Source organism: Zingiber officinale, chromosome 9A, assembly GCF_018446385.1.
Source record: "Zingiber officinale cultivar Zhangliang chromosome 9A, Zo_v1.1, whole genome shotgun sequence".
Lineage (NCBI taxonomy): Eukaryota > Viridiplantae > Streptophyta > Magnoliopsida > Zingiberales > Zingiberaceae > Zingiber > Zingiber officinale.
Window position 1 is genome coordinate 120,383,083 of NC_056002.1, and position 18,838 is coordinate 120,401,920.

The following is an 18,838-nucleotide window of genomic DNA, read 5'->3' on the forward strand; positions in this document are numbered from 1 at the left end:
ATACTAACAAGTTGGAATCACGTACAGAAGTTTATCTGTTTGTGGGATATCCTAAGGGAACGAAAGGTGGTTTGTTTTATAATCCTAAAAATCAGAAGATCATTGTTAGCACCAATGCTCGATTTTTAGAAGAAGATTATGTAATGAACCATAAGCCCATGAGTGAAATAGTTCTAGAAGAAATTAGAGAGGACACGTCTACTTCAGTACCAACAGTACAAGATGAAGTACCACAAGAGACTGCAACACGTGTCACACATGATACACAACCACAGACAGTGCCTCGTCGTAGTGGGAGGGTTGTAAGGCAACCTGAGAGATTCATGTTTTTGGGAGAGTCTTCGGACTTGATCCCGGGTAAACATGAACTTGATCCCCGGACATATGATGAAGCACTCCAAGATATAGATGCAGTATCTTGGTAAAAGGCAATGAATTCTGAAATAGAGTCTATGTACTCTAATAAGGTCTGGGAGCTTGTAGAACCACCTGATGGTGTAAAAGCCGTTGGATGTAAGTGGATCTACAAAAGGAAAAGAGGGACAGATGGGAAGGTAGAAACCTTCAAAGCAAAGCTTGTTGTGAAAGGGTATACTCAGAAAGAGGGAATCGACTATGAGGAAACTTTTTCGCCGGTAGCCATGCTTAAGTCTATCCGAATACTCTTGTCCATTGCTGCTCATATGGATTATGAGATTTGGCAAATGGATGTCAAGACAGCTTTCCTTAACGGAAGTCTTGAAGAAAATATCCATATGAAGCAACCAGAAGGGTTCATTGAAAAAGGCAAAGAGCATCTAGTGTGCAAGCTTAATCGGTCCATTTATGGATTGAAGCAAGCTTTAAGATCTTGGAACATCCAGTTTAACGAAGTAATCTAGTCATGTGGATTTATTCAGTGTCCGGATGAGTCTTGTGTATACAAGATGTGTAACGGAAACGTGGTGGTATTTCTTGTACTATACGTAGATGATATTTTGTTAATTGGCAACAATGTCAAGGTATTATCGGACGTAAGGGTATGGTTGTCCAAACAATTAGATATGAAGGACTTAGGAGAATGTGCACACATACTTGGGATCAAAGTAATAAGGGATCACAAGAAAAGAATGTTGTGTCTATCCCAAGCTTCATATATATAGATACGGTCCTTGCTCGTTTTAGCATGCAGAACTCCAAGAAAGGTTTCTTACCTTTCAGGCATGGAGTAGCCTTATCTAAAGAGATGTCTCCGAAGACATCAAAGGAGATAGAGGAAATGGAGGCAGTCCCTTATGCTTCGGCTGTAGGAAGCCTTATGTATGCAATGCTGTGTACAAGACCTGATATCTGCGTTGCCGTGGGCATGGTCAGCAGATATCAGAGTAACCCTGGACAAGGACATTGGACTGCGGTAAAGCATATATTGAAGTACCTGAGAAGGACTAGAGATTATATGTTAGTTTACCAAGCAGACGAGTTACTCCCTGTGGGTTACACGGATTCGGACTTCCAATCAGATAAGGACAATAGTAAGTCAACATCAGGCTATATGTTTACTCTAGGAGGTGGAGCCATTGCATGGAGGAGTGTTAAGCAGAAATGCATCTCGGACTCAACCATGGAAGTTGAGTATGTGGCAGCCTCTGAGGCAGCCAAAGAAGTTGTATGGTTCAGAAACTTTCTAATGGACTTAGATATGATTCCTGGTTTTCCCAAGATCATCACAATTTATTGTGATAATAGCGGTGCAGTTGCAAACTCGAAGGAACCACGAGCTCATAAGGCAAGTAAACATATAGAGCGCAAGTACCACCTGATACGAGACATCGTCAAGCGAGGAGAAGTTGTCGTCGCCAAGATTGCATCAGAAGAAAACCTAATAGATCCTTTCACAAAGGCCCTTCCAGCGAAAGCTTTTGATCGGCATGTGGAGGGGATGAGAATCAGATGTAAGGCAACAGATATGACAGCTTAGTCTTTTGGTATAAGTGGGAGATTGTTAGAGTGTATACTAAAAGTCTAGCTTTTGTAAACATTTATTTGTTGAAATAAAAGAATCACATTGGTCAATATTTACATTTATTTGTTAAATGTAATTGTTCAATTAATTTATATAGTAGATAACATGGAGTATGGTGTCACACTCAGAAGATCATGTTGTCGGTTCTCTATAAATTATAAACAGTTGCTCGCGACTAAGATAGAAAGGAACAAACTATCAGTATAGTCGTAGTGTAATTAAGTATTAGTTTATCTTGACTAATAAATTACACTGATACACTATAAGTGTATTGAGTAAAATCATTTAGGTATGTTCTTTTTGTACTGACTTAGTAAAAGAACTAAACCTTAGTTATTATGGAAGTGTCTGCTCTTAAATCCTAATATAATAACAAGCATATATATTTAATATTTATTTCTTTGATTTATCAAAGGGTGAGGTTTAGCTCGATAAATCAATATGTCTGATAAGTTGGGAAATGATATTACTTATAGTGTGTGTTGTTGATTATAGAAGGAATCTGTGTCCTAGTTATCTAGGTTGAGAATGTCCCCAAGAGGAGCTCATAAGGATTGTCATGTTAAACCCTGCAGGTGGACCTAGTCCAACATGACAATAAAGTTGAGTGGTACTACTCTTGGAGCTAGATATTAATTAAATGAGTTGTCAGTAATTTACTTAATTAGTGGACATTTATAATCTTAAACACAGGGAGACTAACACACTCATGATAAGAAGGAGCCCATAATGTAATTTGGGATTGGTGCAGTAGTGCGGTAATAATTCTTTAGTGGAATGAGTTATTATCGATGAACTTGAGTTGTGTGTTCGGGGCGAGCACGGGATACTCAAGCTCATCGGAAGGCCAAAACCAATTTCTCCTCTAGGTCCCTGTCGTAGCCTCATTATAGCCTCAAGTTCATCCAAATGTAAGGCTCGTCTTGGTGTCCAAGAAGGGGGCCGGACCATTGCTTGGTGACCAAGCAATGGCCGGCCACATCCTCTTATAGGGGCCGGCCCTATAGCTTGGTGACCAAGCTTGTAGGGGCCGGCCATAATAATTCAAAAAGGGAGGGTTGTTTTGAATTTTTAAAATCTTCTCTTTGTAGAAAACTATAAGTTTTAAAAGAGAGATTTTAATTTTTAAAACTTTCCTTATTTGAATTAGGCCACATGTTTTAATAGAGAATTTTAAAAATTTTAAAACTTTCTTTTTTTAACCATCCTCTTGGTTTAGAAAAAAAGGGAGATAAGTTTTAAAATTAAAATTTTCTATCATGATGTTAAATAAGGAAATTTTATAAGAGAAGTTTTTAAATTTTAAAACATGGTTTTAATTTTTAGAACTTTCCTTTTTTAACTCTTACTTTAGCAAAGAGAGCTTGTAAAATTTTATAAGAGTTTTCTTCTTGTAAAATTTTATAAAAATTATTATTTTTCTTTCCTAAATATGATGGTCGGCCACCTTGCTTGGTGTCCAAGCAAGGGGCCGGCCAATCCCAATCCTAAACAAAATAGGATTGATCTCAACCATTGATTGGTGATTGATTCAATCAAGAGAAAAGAAAAAGGAAAATAAAAAGGGAAAAGGAAAAACTCTTGGATGATTTTATTTTTTGTAAAAGTTTTTCCTTATTTGCCTTGGGCAAGTAATATAAAAGAAGGGGTGAGGGGGCTTCATGAGATACAACTCTTATTCTTTTGCTTGGGTGATCTCTTGGTGGCCGGCCCTCTCCCTTCTTCCTTTCCCTTTGCTCTCTTATCCTTGGTGGTGGTGGTGGCCGGATTTTAGAAGAAGAAGGAGGAAGCTTTTGGGTGGTGTTCATCTTGGAGGATCGTCACCCACACGGTGTCCAAGGCGAGGCGAGGAATAAGACAGAAGATCTTGAGGTCATTAGCTTACAAAGAGAAGGTATAACTAGTAGTTTTCTTCCGCATCATACTAGTTATTTTTCTTTGTATGAATTCTAAATACAAGAGGCAATTAGATCTAGTTTATCGAATTTATTTTTCGATTTTGTGTTTTCTTCTTTTTCGAATTTGTGATTCGATTGTTCTTTTTGGTTAACCTAAAGTTATTTAAGGAAATAAATATTAGCTTTCCTTAAAAGGCTTTGCCTAGGCGGTGGTGGTTGCTCCCATATCCAAGAAGGTCATGTGCCTCGCCATGCAGTCCTGGAAGCCAATTTTGGAAATTAATATTTATGGAATTAATAATTTAGGTAGATTTGAATCAATAGTGTTAAGTTCCGCTTGCGATTCAAATCTAAACCATTAAGAACAGATAAGTTAAATTTGGAATCAATGATGTTAAGTTCCGTTTGCGATTCCTGATTTACCTTCTAAAGAACACAATAGGTTATTTAAGAAAAGGTTCGACACTTGTGTAAAAATTTTTGTACAGTGGAACCGATACGTTTTCCTAGGATTAACCAACACCCGCTTCGTGGCTGGGCTGCTGAGAGAGAATGGGGCACTGAAGGCTCGTGTGCAAGAGCTAGAACCTCCTCTAACCCCCTGAGATGTGTTAGCTCCAACCCCTACCACCAATCCTCTTCAATCCTATATTCATGCCATCGAGACGTCCGCCCACTCTACCCGCAATATAGCCCTGGCGGAGTCAAAAAAGATGAAGGCCTTGGAGGCCGCCTTAAAACCAGTAAGGACAAGTTGAAGTCAGAAGTGAAACGTCGTATCTCCCTCTTAGCTGAGCTAGAAAATAAGGAAACATAAGCAGCCACTCTTTCTGAGGATATGCAGGCCTTGAAAGAATCCCATGAGGCTCTGAAGAAAGACCTGGCTACCGCTCAGGCTGATCTGGCCGCAAGTATGGAGCGAGAGAAAACTCTCACCAACCAACGGGAGGCTAAGAAAGCCACTATCAAGAAGCTGCAAGCAGACCTCCTGCAGGCACAAGAGGACTCCTCCCAAGGCAGGCGAGAACTAGCTCTGGTGCGGACGGATGCTGACAAAGTTAAGGGAGAATTAACTTCCTACAGGGCGGGGGAGGTCGGCCGGCTGAAGGCTCACAAATTGGCGTACATAAAGTCTCCCCTCTTTGAGATGAAATTTGGTCGCTTGGTCGACACGCTGATATGCCGTGGCTGAGTGGGCGCTGTACGTCAACTATTCGAACAAGGCCTCCTGCTCTCTGCCCCTTCAGACAATTTTTTAGACAGGAAACGCCTTGTGGATGATCTGCCCGATGAGATCTTTACTACCTTTGAAGAGGATGATGACTTTGAACTTTCCCTGGCGCATGTGGCTTGAATCAAGCATGGATGTAAAAACCTCCTTTTGCACACCTCTTGATGAATGTACATTCTATGTTGGTTCTTATTTGGTTGCCTGTTGGAGATTTTGCTATGACCCTGTTCATATTACACTAAACCTTATTAACTTGGGATATTGCGATAAACCCTGATCGGGCCTTTCGAATATGCGCTTCAAGCCTTGCCCAGTCTGGCTGATATCCTGACCAGCCCTATGATCTTGGGTTTCCACCTAAGAAGGCTTTAGAGAGCTTCTACTGTAGTCGTGTACCTTCCCAAGGATGTCATCCCTCATGATTACCCTCGTACTTCGCACAACTACTTTTTATGACACCCTCTCCAAGCTTCATTGTTCGTGAAGATCCGGCGGCTCCCCTCACTTTAATGACCGGCATCCCTTTCGCTGTGCGTCGTTGGATGGTGGTTGACCATAATACCCCTCCCGATATCGGCTATAAATATGCCTTCCTTTCCACCCCGTGGAACTTTTTCGCCCACGCCATCTTCTTCTTCTTGCTCCCTTCTCCCCTGGCACTTAGCTCCTCGCGATCTAACCCTTACCTCCCCATGGCCTCTTTCGCTTCCCTTGCTTTGGTTTACTTTCCTGGGGCCTCTACTTTTAATGAAGTAGACCTAGATGATCTTCGCTATAACTATAGCATCTCTAATGACATACATGCTATCATTCCCACCGGAATCCACCGATTTTCCTCTCCTCTAGTCGGATACTCTACCTTCTTTAAAGAGAAATTTATCGCTGGACTTCGATTCCCTATTCATCCCTTGTTTTCTAAGGTATGGCGCTACTTCAAAATCTCTCTGGGCCAACTGACTCCCAATTCTATAAAGATCCTTTGCGGGTTCATGATACTCTGTGAAGTATGCGAATTACCTTAGTCCACCTACTTGTTCCACTATTTCTTTATCCCTCGTCGGCAGAATGAGGGTCTCTTTCGTCTTCAAGCTCGTATTCGCACTACCTTCCTTTTTCCCATTCCTTCCTCCGAAGCGATCTGGAAGGATAAATATTTCTTCCTCCAATTTCCTTCCGAGGTGGAATGGCCGACGGGTGGCAACCTTCACTCCCAACAGTACCTCTTTTGGGGGAGTTTCACCTTGATCCATCCTATGTAGAGGCTTCATCTCAACTGGCAGGCTGGTGGCTGGATTTAACGAGATTACTATCTGAGGACCTACTGTCCTATTTCAGACTGAGCCGCCTCACTTTCGAATCGTCTTACTCTTTAGGTGAGTTTTACTCTACTGTGTTTCCCTGTGCTCTGCTCTTTATACTGCAACTACTATCCTTATTTTTGCATATGCAGCCAAGACCCTGAACAGGGCCTTGGAGGTTTAGCCTCTCCCTCTGAGTGACTTGGAAATAATGCGTCGGAGTCGACTCATATTGGAGAGACGGTCCGTTCCACATTCCGTTCCTGCTCGGATAGAAGCAACTACTGCAACAGTTCCCGCTCAAGCTTTCAATCAATGCCTCCATCAACTTCCTGACCCGCTCCGGGATCTGACTCCCACATTGCTCTTAGGTCAAACCCTCGGTCAGCCGACATACCTCCTGCCAGTCCTACGTTCCGAACGGTTTCTCGCACAACCCATTGTGTGTGTTTTGCAAAAGACTCCGCCAGTCGAAAAGTTCCCTCAGTTCCTCCTCGCCGACCTTGATCCCCATCCGATGACTCAAACTCCGACAATCAGCCTCTAGCTCAAAGGTCCAAGCGTAGACCTTCGGCACAAACCTCGAGTCATTCTTCGATGACACAACCTGCCTCCTCTCCTACTGATGCTTTGGGCTCGGGGTTCTCGGCTACATCCACGACCCCCCCTGAGATACCCACCGGGGCTTCGAAGGGGATGCCCCCGGTCATCCCAGAAGAAGCTATTGACAAATCCCAATCGAACTCCCGGGCTCCTGCTTCTTCCCCTTTGCCTACGGCGGCTCCTCATCCATCCTAGAGTGCTACTGCCGACCCTTCAAATTAGCCTTCATTCCATGCGACATGACCTGGCCCTTCTTCCTCGCCTCCTACTACCCCTTTAGAGCCAACAGCTGGGCCTTCTCGACCACCTACCCATAAATGCCATCACTATCACACTGCTAGACCCTTAGAGTTGGGCCTACAGCAACAGCAGCACGCCCCTACTAGTATCCTGACCATGCGAAGTACACTAGCTAATTGTTGGGAAGATACCATACAACAAATGGAGGATTTGCCAATACTTTCCCGAATGAACAGGTTTTCTAAGTTATGCATCAAGGTAAGCTCTATCCAATCCTCCTACTCTTTGTCCCCTACTCTTCTTTAAGTGTGTACTCTTTTCCCTCTACTCTTCTATAAGTGTTTACTTCTCGACCAGGTTCATGCAGGATCTATGGCCTTGAACCAATCCTTCTTTTCTATACACCACCAGAATAAAGAGCTAAAAGATAAAGTAGAAGAATTGGAACTCCAGCTAAATGACCCTGTCTCGGCCGGATATTTAGTAAGGAGTGAAGTGTTTGTTCTGTAGAATATAAAGGTTGCCCAGGAAAATTCTCTGTAGGAGGCTCAGCAAGAGATCATTCGCCTTCACGAGGAGAAGAGCAAGATTGAGGCCTCTTACCAACAAAAATTGGATCAGCTAACTCAAGAGTTGCATTCCAAAGAGGAGCTTCTGCGGGACCAAAACAAAACTACAGAGTCTCAAGCCGCAAAATTGCAAACAACCCGTACTGAATTGTCCCAGTCCCGCTCTGGCTTGGCGGGAGTCACTGTCGCATTGGAAATCTATAAGGTAGGGGAAGACGAATGTTGTCGTCTAAGCCGAGAGGCGTATCTGTAGTCTCCCGAATTCTGTACTAAAGCAGGAGACCGCTTTGTCATAGCCGTAACCGCGGGAGCTGTAGGGACCTTGAGGCAACTTCATGAGCAAAGGTACTTAAACGCCGCCCCTCCTAAAGACTTTTTAGACCACCGCCGGATTCTGAAGGAGATGTCGGATGAGGTCTTTGCTCCTTTCAAGTAATTTTCCGCCAATGCATATAAAACTTGTGCCAATTTTGTGGTGTTAATATGTTACTTTGCTTACTGTCCAACTAATAAGCTTTATCCTAACTGAACACGAATAGGTTGATGCAAGCGTGTGTCTTGAGTGTATTTCGCCACTTAGGAAAGAAGAAAGGGTAAAGCCCCACAACCCTAACTGGGCTAATACCCCGACCGACCAATTGATTAAGCACCCATGCCCTATTCCCCCATACTCCCTCACTCCTCTATACCTTTTTGACATAGGGCTCTATGTGCTAAGTGTAATAGGGTCGAAGTTAATTGGCGCTCCACGGCCGATCTAACCTATTACCCCGAGCATCCTGCAAGTAGTATGCGCCTGACGCTAACTTCTTAATGACCTTATAGGGTCTGTCCCATTGAGGTGCTAATTTGGTCATATCTCCTGCGGGCTTCGTTTGCTTACAAACTAGGTCCCCTTATCCAAAGAACTGAGGAATCACCCTTCGATTATAGTTCTGCCTCATCCTCTACCGGTCGGCCTCTAGCCTAGCTGTTGTTCGCTCACGAACTTCACTAATGAGATCCAATTCTATGAGCCGTCGCTCTGCATTTTCCTCATTGTATAGCATTCTCCTAACCGAAGGCACTCCGATCTCTATAGGCACCACTGCCTCATTGTCGTAGACCAGATGGAATGGAGTGAGACCCATGCTCTCCCGGGGAGTTGTTCAATAGGCCTAGAGAATACTTGGCAGTTCTTCTACTCAATCTCCTCCCACATGATCCAGCTTAACCTTCAGATCCCGCACTATTTCTCGGTTAATGACTTTGGTCTGGCCATTACTCTGAGGATAAGCTACTGATGTGAAGGCTTGTGTTATGTCGAATCCCTTACACCAAGCCTGAATTTTTCGGCCTTGAAACTGCCTACCGTTATCCGAAACCAGCTTATGGAGTATGCCAAACCGACACACGATGTTTCTCCACAAAAACTGTATAACTGCTCCTTCTGTAATTCTGGCCAGCGTCTCTGCTTCCACCCACTTAGAAAAATAATCTACCATCACAAGTAGGAATCATTTCTGGCCATGTGCCATAAGAAATGACCCTACAATGTCCATACCCCACTGATCGAAAGGGCACGAACTATGGATGTCTTCAAAAATGAGGTCGGCCTGTGTGTTAGATTCTGATGTTTCTGATAGGATAGACAAGTATTTACCAGACGCTGAGCATCCTTCTGCACTGTGGGCCAGAAATAACCGGCCAGCAGCACTTTGGGAGCTAACGTCCTACCTCCAGCATGACTGCCACAACATCCCAGATGTATCTCCCTCAAAACCTGATCCACCTCTTCCATACTCAGACACTTCAGCAGCGGTCTAGAAAATGCTTGCTTATATAGTTGGTCTCCGATTATAGTGTAGGCCTAAGCTTTCTTCCTAATTAGTCGTGCTTCCTCCTGGTCGGTCCGCAAGATGCCCCATTGCAAATGACTAATCATAGGCACTCTCCAATTGATAAGCTCCTCCGCGTTGTTCTGAAGATCTATTTGAGCTATAAGAAAGGTCTGGGCTATTAGTCTATCCAATACCCAAGTAGTCAAAGAACTAGCCATTTTGGCTAACTCATCTGCTTTTTTGTTTTCTGCTCTGGAGATCTTGGTTACCGTAACTTCCTTGAACTCCTCCCTCATCTTCTCTTATGCTTCTTGATACATTTATAGCTTATCACTGTTCACTTCGAAGTTGTCGGCTACTTGTTGAGTCACCAACTGAGAATCATAATATATTATAACGTGGGTGGCTCCCACATGATGAGCTGCTTGCAGCCCCGCTAACAAGACTTCGTACTCTGCTTCGTTGTTGGTGGCTCTGAAATTCAATCTGACTTCCAACTGTAGTATATCCCCCTGAGGAGATACCAAAAGTATTCCTACACCGCTTCGTTGTTGGTTAGCTGCCCCATCCATGTAGACCTTCCAAGTTTCTCCAGAATCGGTCTGATGAATTTTTGTTAAAAAATATGCTAAGGCTTGTGCCTTGATGGTTGTGCGCGGCTGATATTGTATGTCATATTCTCCTAGCTCAGTTGCCCACTTAATGAGCTGCCCGGTGACCTCCACATTGGTGAGGGCCCTACCCATGGTGCTATCGTCAGGACCGTGATGGGATGCGCTAAGAAATAGGTCCTCAAGCGACGAGCCATGAGAACCAATCCATAGACCAACCTCTCCAGGGTTGTATACCGAGATTCAGTTCCCTTTAATAGATGACTGAAGAAATACACTGATTTTTGTACATTGTCTTGCTCTTTCACTAGCACCGCCCCCACCGCCTCAGGGGTAGCTGACAGATAAACACAAAGTGGTTCCCCTATGATGGGCTTGAATAATGCAGGCAAGGTTTCCAAATACTTCTTTAGCTCCTCAAAAGCTCGGTTGCACTCTTCATCCCATTGGAATTTGGAGGCTTTCTGGAGCACTTTAAAGAAGGGTGTTGCTCTGTCCGCTGATCGGGAGATAAATCGAGATAGGGTTGTTATCCTATCCACCAGCTTCTGCATGTCCTTTAAGTTTTGAGGGGCCTTCATGTCTCGAAGTGCTTAAACCTTCTCAGGATTAGCTTCGATTCCATGCTGGGTTACCAAATATCCCAAGAATTTTTCCCCTCGAGCTCCGAATAAGCATTTTAATGGATTTAATTTCAATCCATACCTCCTTAAGGTGCTGCAAGTCTCTTCCACATCCACAATCAAATTTAAGGCTAAGGAGGACTTGATGAGTATATTACCTACGTAAACCTCCACATTCCGCCCGATTTGCTCCCGAAAGATCTTATCCATCATTCTTTGGTAGGTAGCCCATGCATTTCTGAGTCCAAAATGCATGACAGTATAACAGAAAGTACTGTCTACCATAATGAAGCTCACCTTTTCCTGGTCTTCCAAGGCTAAGGGGATCTGATGATATCCTTGGTATGCATCCATCATGCAAATTCTTTCACAGCCCGCCATGATCGATTCAGGGAAGAGGGTAAAAATCCTTAGGGGTGGCATGGTTGAGATATCGGAAGTCGATGCACACCCTCCACTTGTTATTGGACTTCGCCACCACGATTACGTTAGAAAGTCAGGATGGGAATTGTACTTCTTTAACATTGCATGCTTTCCTCAGCTGGTCCACTTCAGCTCGGATTATTTTATTTTGGTCGGTCGAGAAATTTCTCTTCTTCTGCTGGACTAGCCGGGCGTCAGGCAAAAGATGGAGTTTGTGCTCAGCTACTTTAGGTCTGACCCCTGGTAACTCCTCCAGGGACCAGGAAAAGACATCTCGATTGCAGATCAGGCACTGAACTAGTTCTTCCTTGAGACTGGGCAGTAGATCATTGGCTATGCGAGTTAGGCTTTTCGAGTAGTCAGAATGCAACTAGACCTCTTCCCAGGGAATAGGTTCTTCCAATAGAGGAAGAGGTTCCTCTTGGATAGAGTGGACTCCCCTATCTTGGGTCCTCTGTGCTTTGCGAGCCTCTACTCTAACCATATCGATGTAGCACCAACGAGAGACCTTCTGCTCTCCTCTGATTTCCCCGACCTGATCTCCTATGAGGAATTTGACTTTCTGATGGAAGGTAGACACAGCCGCTCGGAACTCATGCAACGCTGGTCGGTCCAGAATAACATTGTAAGATGAAGGAGAGTCTACCACTATGAAGGTACTCCTTGTTCGCACCAAGGGTTCACTTCCTAATGATATGGCCAGCTTGATCTGACCCATAGGCTTCATCTCATTACCGGTAAAATCGTATAAAGAAGTAGCCACGGGCTGGAGTTCACTGGAGTCGATCTGTATTTCCTCAAAGACAGTCTTAAACAGTACGTTGACAGAACTCCCTGTGTCAACGAAAACCCTGGCCACCCGGTTGTTGGCGATGACGGCTTTGATGATGAGGGCATCGTCATGTGGCAACTCCAGCCCTTCAAGGTCCTGTGGCCCAAAGCTGATGACAGGGCCGACAGCTTGTTCCTTGCTACATTCGACAGTGTAAATCTCTAGGCGACGCTCATGGGACTTGCGTGCCTGACCTGAATCTCCATCGGTAGGCCCTCCCGAGATCATGCCGATTTCTCGCACGGCAATATTGCCTTGATTTTCGCCCTCACGGGCTTCTCCTGGTTCTTCCCCTCGACCAGGCTGACCTCGACCAGGCTGCTGAGTGCTTGGCCCTGTCAAATCAGGGCGAGGCCGTCCATCTTGACCGGTCGCGACACATTGCTCATCTATCATTTTTTTCACCTGAGGAGCCAACTCCGGAGGTGGTAGGCCTAGCTCGGCAGCGCGTCGAGAATCCCGAGCGAACTAAAAACAATCATTAGTAGCATGGGTGCGGGAGCGATGATAGGTGCAGTACCGTGGACCCTAAGGGTCAGGCCGAGGAGTGTGGATGGTCGCGACTCATAAAGTCGGTCGGGCTTCTAGACCCGGATGGAAAAAAGGTCTAACCTCCCGAGCGCGGGGAAGTGGCTGAGCCGGCTGTTGAGGTACGTGTTTCTCCTGCTTATTGGCAGTAGAGGGCACTCGGTCGGCTTTCCTTCGCGCTGCTTGGGTCTCTTCCACATTAATATAACTAGCGGTCCTTTCCAGCATACTATCGAAATTCATTACTGGATCCCATATGAGGTTCCTGAAGAACTCTCCTTCCACCAACCCATGGGAGAAGACACTCATCAATATCTTTGAAGTGGTCGATGGGACATCTTGAGCGACCTGGTTCAAACGCTTGATATAACTCCTTAATGACTCGGTCGGCCCCTGCTTGAGGGCGAAGAGGCAGTGGTTTGTTTTTTGATATTTTCTGCTGCTGGCGAAATAACGCAGGAAAATGGTCTTAAAATCTTGAAAGCAGGTGATGGACTCGTGTGGCAGTTCATCAAACCATTTTTGTGCTGAGCCGGATAAGGTGTTTAGAAATACTCGGCACTTGACAGCATCACTATATTGATGCAGTAGGGCGGCATTCCTAAACTTGCGAAGGTGGTCTTCGGGATCTTTACTGCCATCATATTCTCCGATAGCTGGGGGGCGATACCCCTTAGATAACTTCTCCTCCAATATCCTCGAAGAGAAAGATATTTTCTCATCAGGCTCCATGTGAGGCTCTTCCTGCAAGACTATCGCTTTCCCTTTCCTTGAATCTCGAGGGAGAGAGCTTTCGGCCATCGAGACTTGCTGTTGCTCTTTCTTGCAACTAGGGTTGTTGGGCCCTGGTTGATAATATCCTAGGTCAGGCTCCTGGAAGAGAGCTTGGGGAAACTCCTTGGGTTGTTTCCTCTTATAGCCTCGATCTGAGACGGGCACGGGTTCCATAGAGGCTTCCGGTGCTTTGCACGGTCGGGAGACAGTCGCTTGTTTCTCAGAGGCAACCCGCCTCTTGGCTTCCGTGAAGAGTTCGTACTCACCCGCTATCATGGTTACGTTGATCCGACCAGATTCCTCGATCTTCACGTTCTAGAACATGTAGTTGTATTCCCACAGATGGCGCCAAATTGATCCTGTCCAGAAGCTGGGTCAGACGGAGATCGGCTGAGCTATGCTTGGAGCTGACAGAAAGTCGTTGCAGTTCCCTGCTTTCCTGGTCCTTCGCGGAGGCGGCGGCACGGGCGGATAACGAGGGTGCTGACTGGGGTGGTGGCACGCATACACTGCGCACACTCAAACAATCACACAAAACGTTATAGACCAAGAACCAGGGAAAAAGTCCCCGGAGCAGGCCCTCCGACTCTCAAGTCAAGTACTTTTTCCCTAGAAGAACAGTAGAAACGGAAAAAAGTAAAGGATGAGTGTGAAGAGACGAGCGAGCGTACCCGTATAAGAGAGAAGGCTTCCTTATTATATGTCCGTGAGTACTTCTGGAACCTGCTAAGTGTCAGGGAATGTCGGGTGCCAGAGCTTGTCTGGTAACGGCTTACACGTGTCCTTCTTTCACTGGCTATGAGGGACTCTCTTTGGCTAGGAACTTCCGACCATTGACATATTCTCTGTCATGTGTCAGTTATTCCCTGACAGGTGGTTGCGATTCTCTGGTTTGTTTGTCGTCTAGCGCCTTCTTGGCTTGGCTAACCTTCCCTCCTTCATACATCTGGCCCTATCAATCTTGGCCTTCGCCTCCTGACCTGCATGTACTCTGTATATCCAGCTTTATCAATCCTGACTTGTGTGTCCAGCTCCACAACTCCTGACCTGCAAACCCTGACCACTGTTTCCTGACCTGGATATCCCACCTTGATCTGACTTTGTAAGTCCTGACCTGCAAATCCCGACAGCTGTCTCTTGACCTGTACATCCCACTGGTAAGCCTTTCCCACACGTCTTGACCTGTGATCCCTACCCCGCATATTCTGGCTTCTACCCCACATATTCTAGCTTCTACCCCACATATTCTGCATGTATAAATCCCGACATGTATTTGCCGACCTGCATTTCCGTAACTACATATCTGCGAGTCTTACCCGCTATTTCCTGACTTGTTCTTGTCTGACCTGTATATCCCAACCTGTCCAGACCTATGTATATGTCATACTTTGTACGATTCGACTTGTATTTTCTAACCTGCATTTCTATAACTACTTATCTGCGACTCTTACTCGCTATTTCCTGACCTGTTCTTCCTGACCTGCGAGCGTTTACCTGTATGTCCGACCCTAAATGACGCGACCCTGTGCATTCTGCTCAGTATGTCTTGCACCGTGAATCCTGACCCTTGCATTCCACCAGTTACACCCTCTTGTCCTTTGTCAACCACATCCCCTTGACTTATGACCGCCACACCCCCTTACCTTCTGACCGTCATGTCCCCTTGACTTTTGACCACCACGTCCCCTTGACTTCTAACCGCCACGTTCCCTTGACTTCTGATCGCCACGCCCCCTTGATTTCTGACCGCCATATCCTCTTGATTTCTGACTCCCACGTCCCCTTAACTTCTGACCGCCACGTCTCCTTTTCGGGGCCCCCATACCACGCACTGTATCACACGTACCATCCAAGTTCGGCCATGGCGTAGGGCAAGCTGAGGACGCCAGCACCAACCTTATATTGTGAAGCTAGATAAGATAGCTATTATTTTACAGATTGATGAGAAAGGGGATAAGTTTTTCTTCTGGAGGAGAAAACGAGAAGATATACTGTCGGAAAAAAAAGAAATCGTCATCCTCAAAATTTTCTAAAAAGAAAATTTTGTTCTATAATAGAGGATAATCTTTCACCCAGTTAAATATGACGTTTATATGGGCAAACAATAAATCATAAATATCTTAAATATCATAAAAATAAAAAATACTAAAAATAATTTTAAAAAAACATTTGACAGCTTTGATAATATACTAAACGGTATTGTTTGAATCTAAAATTTGATGGTTATAGCTTCCACCTAGTAATAAACATGAATCTTTAATTTAAAAGAACTTTGCGGGAGCTTAGACAATGTCTAGATCCAATATCCAAGTAAAAATTTATAATCAGTTGAAAATTAGGTCAGGTCTTGCATTACATTGCCGAAGGCTGAGTATCACCACCACTTGGCTTTCCTCGACGAGGTGATAGGCAGCCAATTATCGATAGATTTCTGCATTTCATTATATTTGATTATATTTGTGACGATGACTCCACATGCTTCCTCATTTAATTAAAACAAGTAAAATATTAATATTGATAATTGTAGGTAGAAGAAAAGGAAGAACTGAAAAAAAATATCTCACAGCCAATTGCTTATATCTTTATGTGGCAAAAGGTGATTTGTTTGTCATTTCTATGCCAACACGGAGGAAGTAAATCACGGGTGACTACTAGTCATTAGTATAAATAGCCAAGACAATATGGGAAGTTATGCTCGGTTAAGTTTCGACCCCAAGATAACTTTACTAAATTAGATGAGAGAAGTGAAATGAGGAGGCAAAAACGTTACATAGATTTTAGTATCACTTTTCACTTGTGGCCAACAAGTGATATGAGGAGACGATTTACTCGTTTCCAACCCTCTCATTAATTCGTCTCTAAATCAATATGAAGGAAGACATACTTAAATACATCGAGAATTTTGAATTCAAAATCTTATATGAAGACAGTTCGCATTTCAACCACCAGACTGTCACAAGAGAAAGTGTTAATGTAACTTTTCACGTTATTAATAACAAGAGTTATCCAAATGACATATATTTAAGATTTTAATAATTTCACTTTTGACGCCGTACCTAAACGATCATCAGTTTAACCAATTTTTTTTATAAAATGAAATCATAAATCATCGAATTACACTGAAACCATTTAAATTAGAAATGACACAATTTTATAATCATGGTCTCCACACTGGTCAGCATTGATCAATTAACTAATTAGTCTGGAGGAGCTGACCAACTTAAACCACTGGCCCTCGGGGTCACAGCTCGCGTTCCCACCCAAGCACCGGCAAGGATTCGTGATCAAGCTCCTGCCGTCGCCGCCGACATCCAAGCACACAGTCGCATTGCCGCCGGCGACTTTGGTCGACACGTGCATGTGGGAGGAGGACAAAAGCTCCCACTTGGAGCTCGTCACACGGTCGCATTCTGCCATCGCGACGGGCATCCCGACCCCGATGGCGGTGATGCAGGAAGACGTTGAACCTGCCGTCAGGGACAAAGTTTGGTCGTCATTGAAGTTCCACCTTTGGCTGCAAGGGCCTATTGCAAGGGTGAGACGTCGAGAGGAGTCGAGTGTGACGCAGTGCCCGGTCAAGGGATGGAAGATAATCTTGTAGGGTGGAACATCAGAGAAACCTGGACCTCGAAAAGGTTGCTGTATGGATCGGACCCTCTGCAACTGGGTTTGGTTCCGAACTGTATTCCAGTTCAATGAGAGAAGGCCATACACCTCCTCCAACTCCACGACGCCTTCCCTGAGATAATAACTCCCTTGCAACGTCCATAGTGCCCAATCCAAGTCCTTGTCTGCAGCATATGCCAAGGCGCAGCTGAAATATCGGTTGTCCCTCTCATTCACTCCCCTCTGGTCAATCCCAAACTCACTAAGGAACAGAGGAAACTGGCGGTCGAGCAGGAAGCCGGCCTTGTTGGTGACGCTGCCGGAGATCCTCCCACAGACGTCGTTGGGGTTGCCGTTGCCCCACGCCTCGCTGTTGGAGAAGGAGTACCAGTGTACCTCGAACACGAGTTTGCTCTTGCTAGAAAAGCTCACATTCGGTTGCCTGGTGGACAGGAAGCCGAGGTCGTTGTCAAAGCTAAGGCCGGAGAGGATGACGAGCACGTCCTTGTTAGCCGCATGCACTGCCTCGGCTCCCATCTCCATGTACTTAAACCAATCTTCCACGTTTTCTCTCGGTCCTCTCAGCTCGTTCCTCAAGCTCATCCCGATCACGTTCTTATGCGATCTGAATAGAGTGGCCATGTTGTGTAGGCCTTCCACCCACACGTTCGGGTCGAAGTAGGTGTCTCCGAAAAAGCCATTACCGTCGGTTCTGCTGCAGCACCACCCTGGCTTGCTTATGTGGTTGTCCAATATCACCATCACATTGTTGTCTCCAAGATTTGAAACTACAGCCTGCATTATTATCATTGAATTTATTTAATTTCTCCATTATATATTATCTACCGGAGTCTGGTTTAATATATATGATATGTATAATTTGAAGGAAACAGATCGCGCGAGGAGATAACTGATTGGTCACCTGATAAGCTTCGATGAGAGGGAGGTCGATGAGAGCTGGATTGTGGCGTTCTATTAATGAGACATCGGTGGAATTCAGGGCGCTGAGTCGCTCGAAGGACTGTCGGACGGTGAGGTTGGCGAGGGAGTCGTTAGTCGCGAGGAACGTTGGCCAGGTGAATCGGACGCAGTTGAACCCCATAGTTCCTATTGCCTTCGATATCTCGTCCAGAGGCCGCTTCGATAGCCCCTCCGCCACCATCGGCTCCAGGTGAGACGGCCAGTTCACGCACGCCAGCTTCACGCGCTTGCCGGAGCCAGCGTCGACGATCCACCGCCCTGACGTTGATAGCGGATAAGCCGCCGCCGCCGTCGCCGCCTGCACAATGAAACACAATAACAGAGGAATAAGGACAAATGAAGATTCCATTTTCCTTTCCCTCCTCTTGCCTGGTTGTCTCGTGATTCATCTGCACCGTCTCTCTATTTATACACAGTTACTGACAGAGGAAGATAAAGACAAAGGTAATGATAAAGGTAAAGATTAAAAACTAAAAATCTAAAAACGATAAGGTCAACTAAGAACAGCAAGGAGTTAAAACTCTAGCTATTTGCTAATATGCTAAGGATTATTTATCATGCTCTTTCGTCTGGTTAATATATAATAAATTATTATTATATAAAGATAATTTAATGTTTCTATTATTTTTTTATTATCTATTTATATTTAGTTTTCCTTCCCCTTTCTAGATCTAAATTTTTAGTAATACAATTTACTAGTCTCCTTTTATGATTATCTCTTTCTCTTTTTCGTTTCGTGTTACTTTTATGCTCTATTTACATTTTTTGTTTTTTCTCATTGTATCAGAGTCAATCCATT

General features: G+C 44.7%; 1 protein-coding gene across 1 annotated transcript; it reads right to left on the reverse strand.

The window, feature by feature from the left end:
• Positions 1–16,641: 16,641 nt before the first annotated feature.
• LOC122019528 (glycosyl hydrolase 5 family protein-like) lies at positions 16,642–18,322 on the reverse strand. The gene is made up of 2 exons (XM_042576985.1): positions 17,981–18,322; positions 16,642–17,853 (listed from the first exon to the last, which is right to left on the reverse strand). Exons 1-2 carry the CDS (start codon positions 18,218–18,220, stop codon positions 16,642–16,644), a joined length of 1,452 nt encoding a protein of 483 aa, XP_042432919.1. The 5' UTR covers positions 18,221–18,322.
• Between the last annotated feature and the right edge of the window lie 516 nt (positions 18,323–18,838).

Excerpts from the sequence above, each read along its gene's own strand:
- LOC122019528 (XM_042576985.1), bottom strand. The coding sequence starts at position 18,220 with ATGGTGGCGGAGGGGCTATCGAAGCGGCCTCTGGACGAGATATCGAAG. Across the intron at positions 17,854-17,980 it reads CTCTCATCGAAGCTTATCAG|GCTGTAGTTTCAAATCTTGG; the intron begins GTGACCAATCAG and ends ATAATAATGCAG.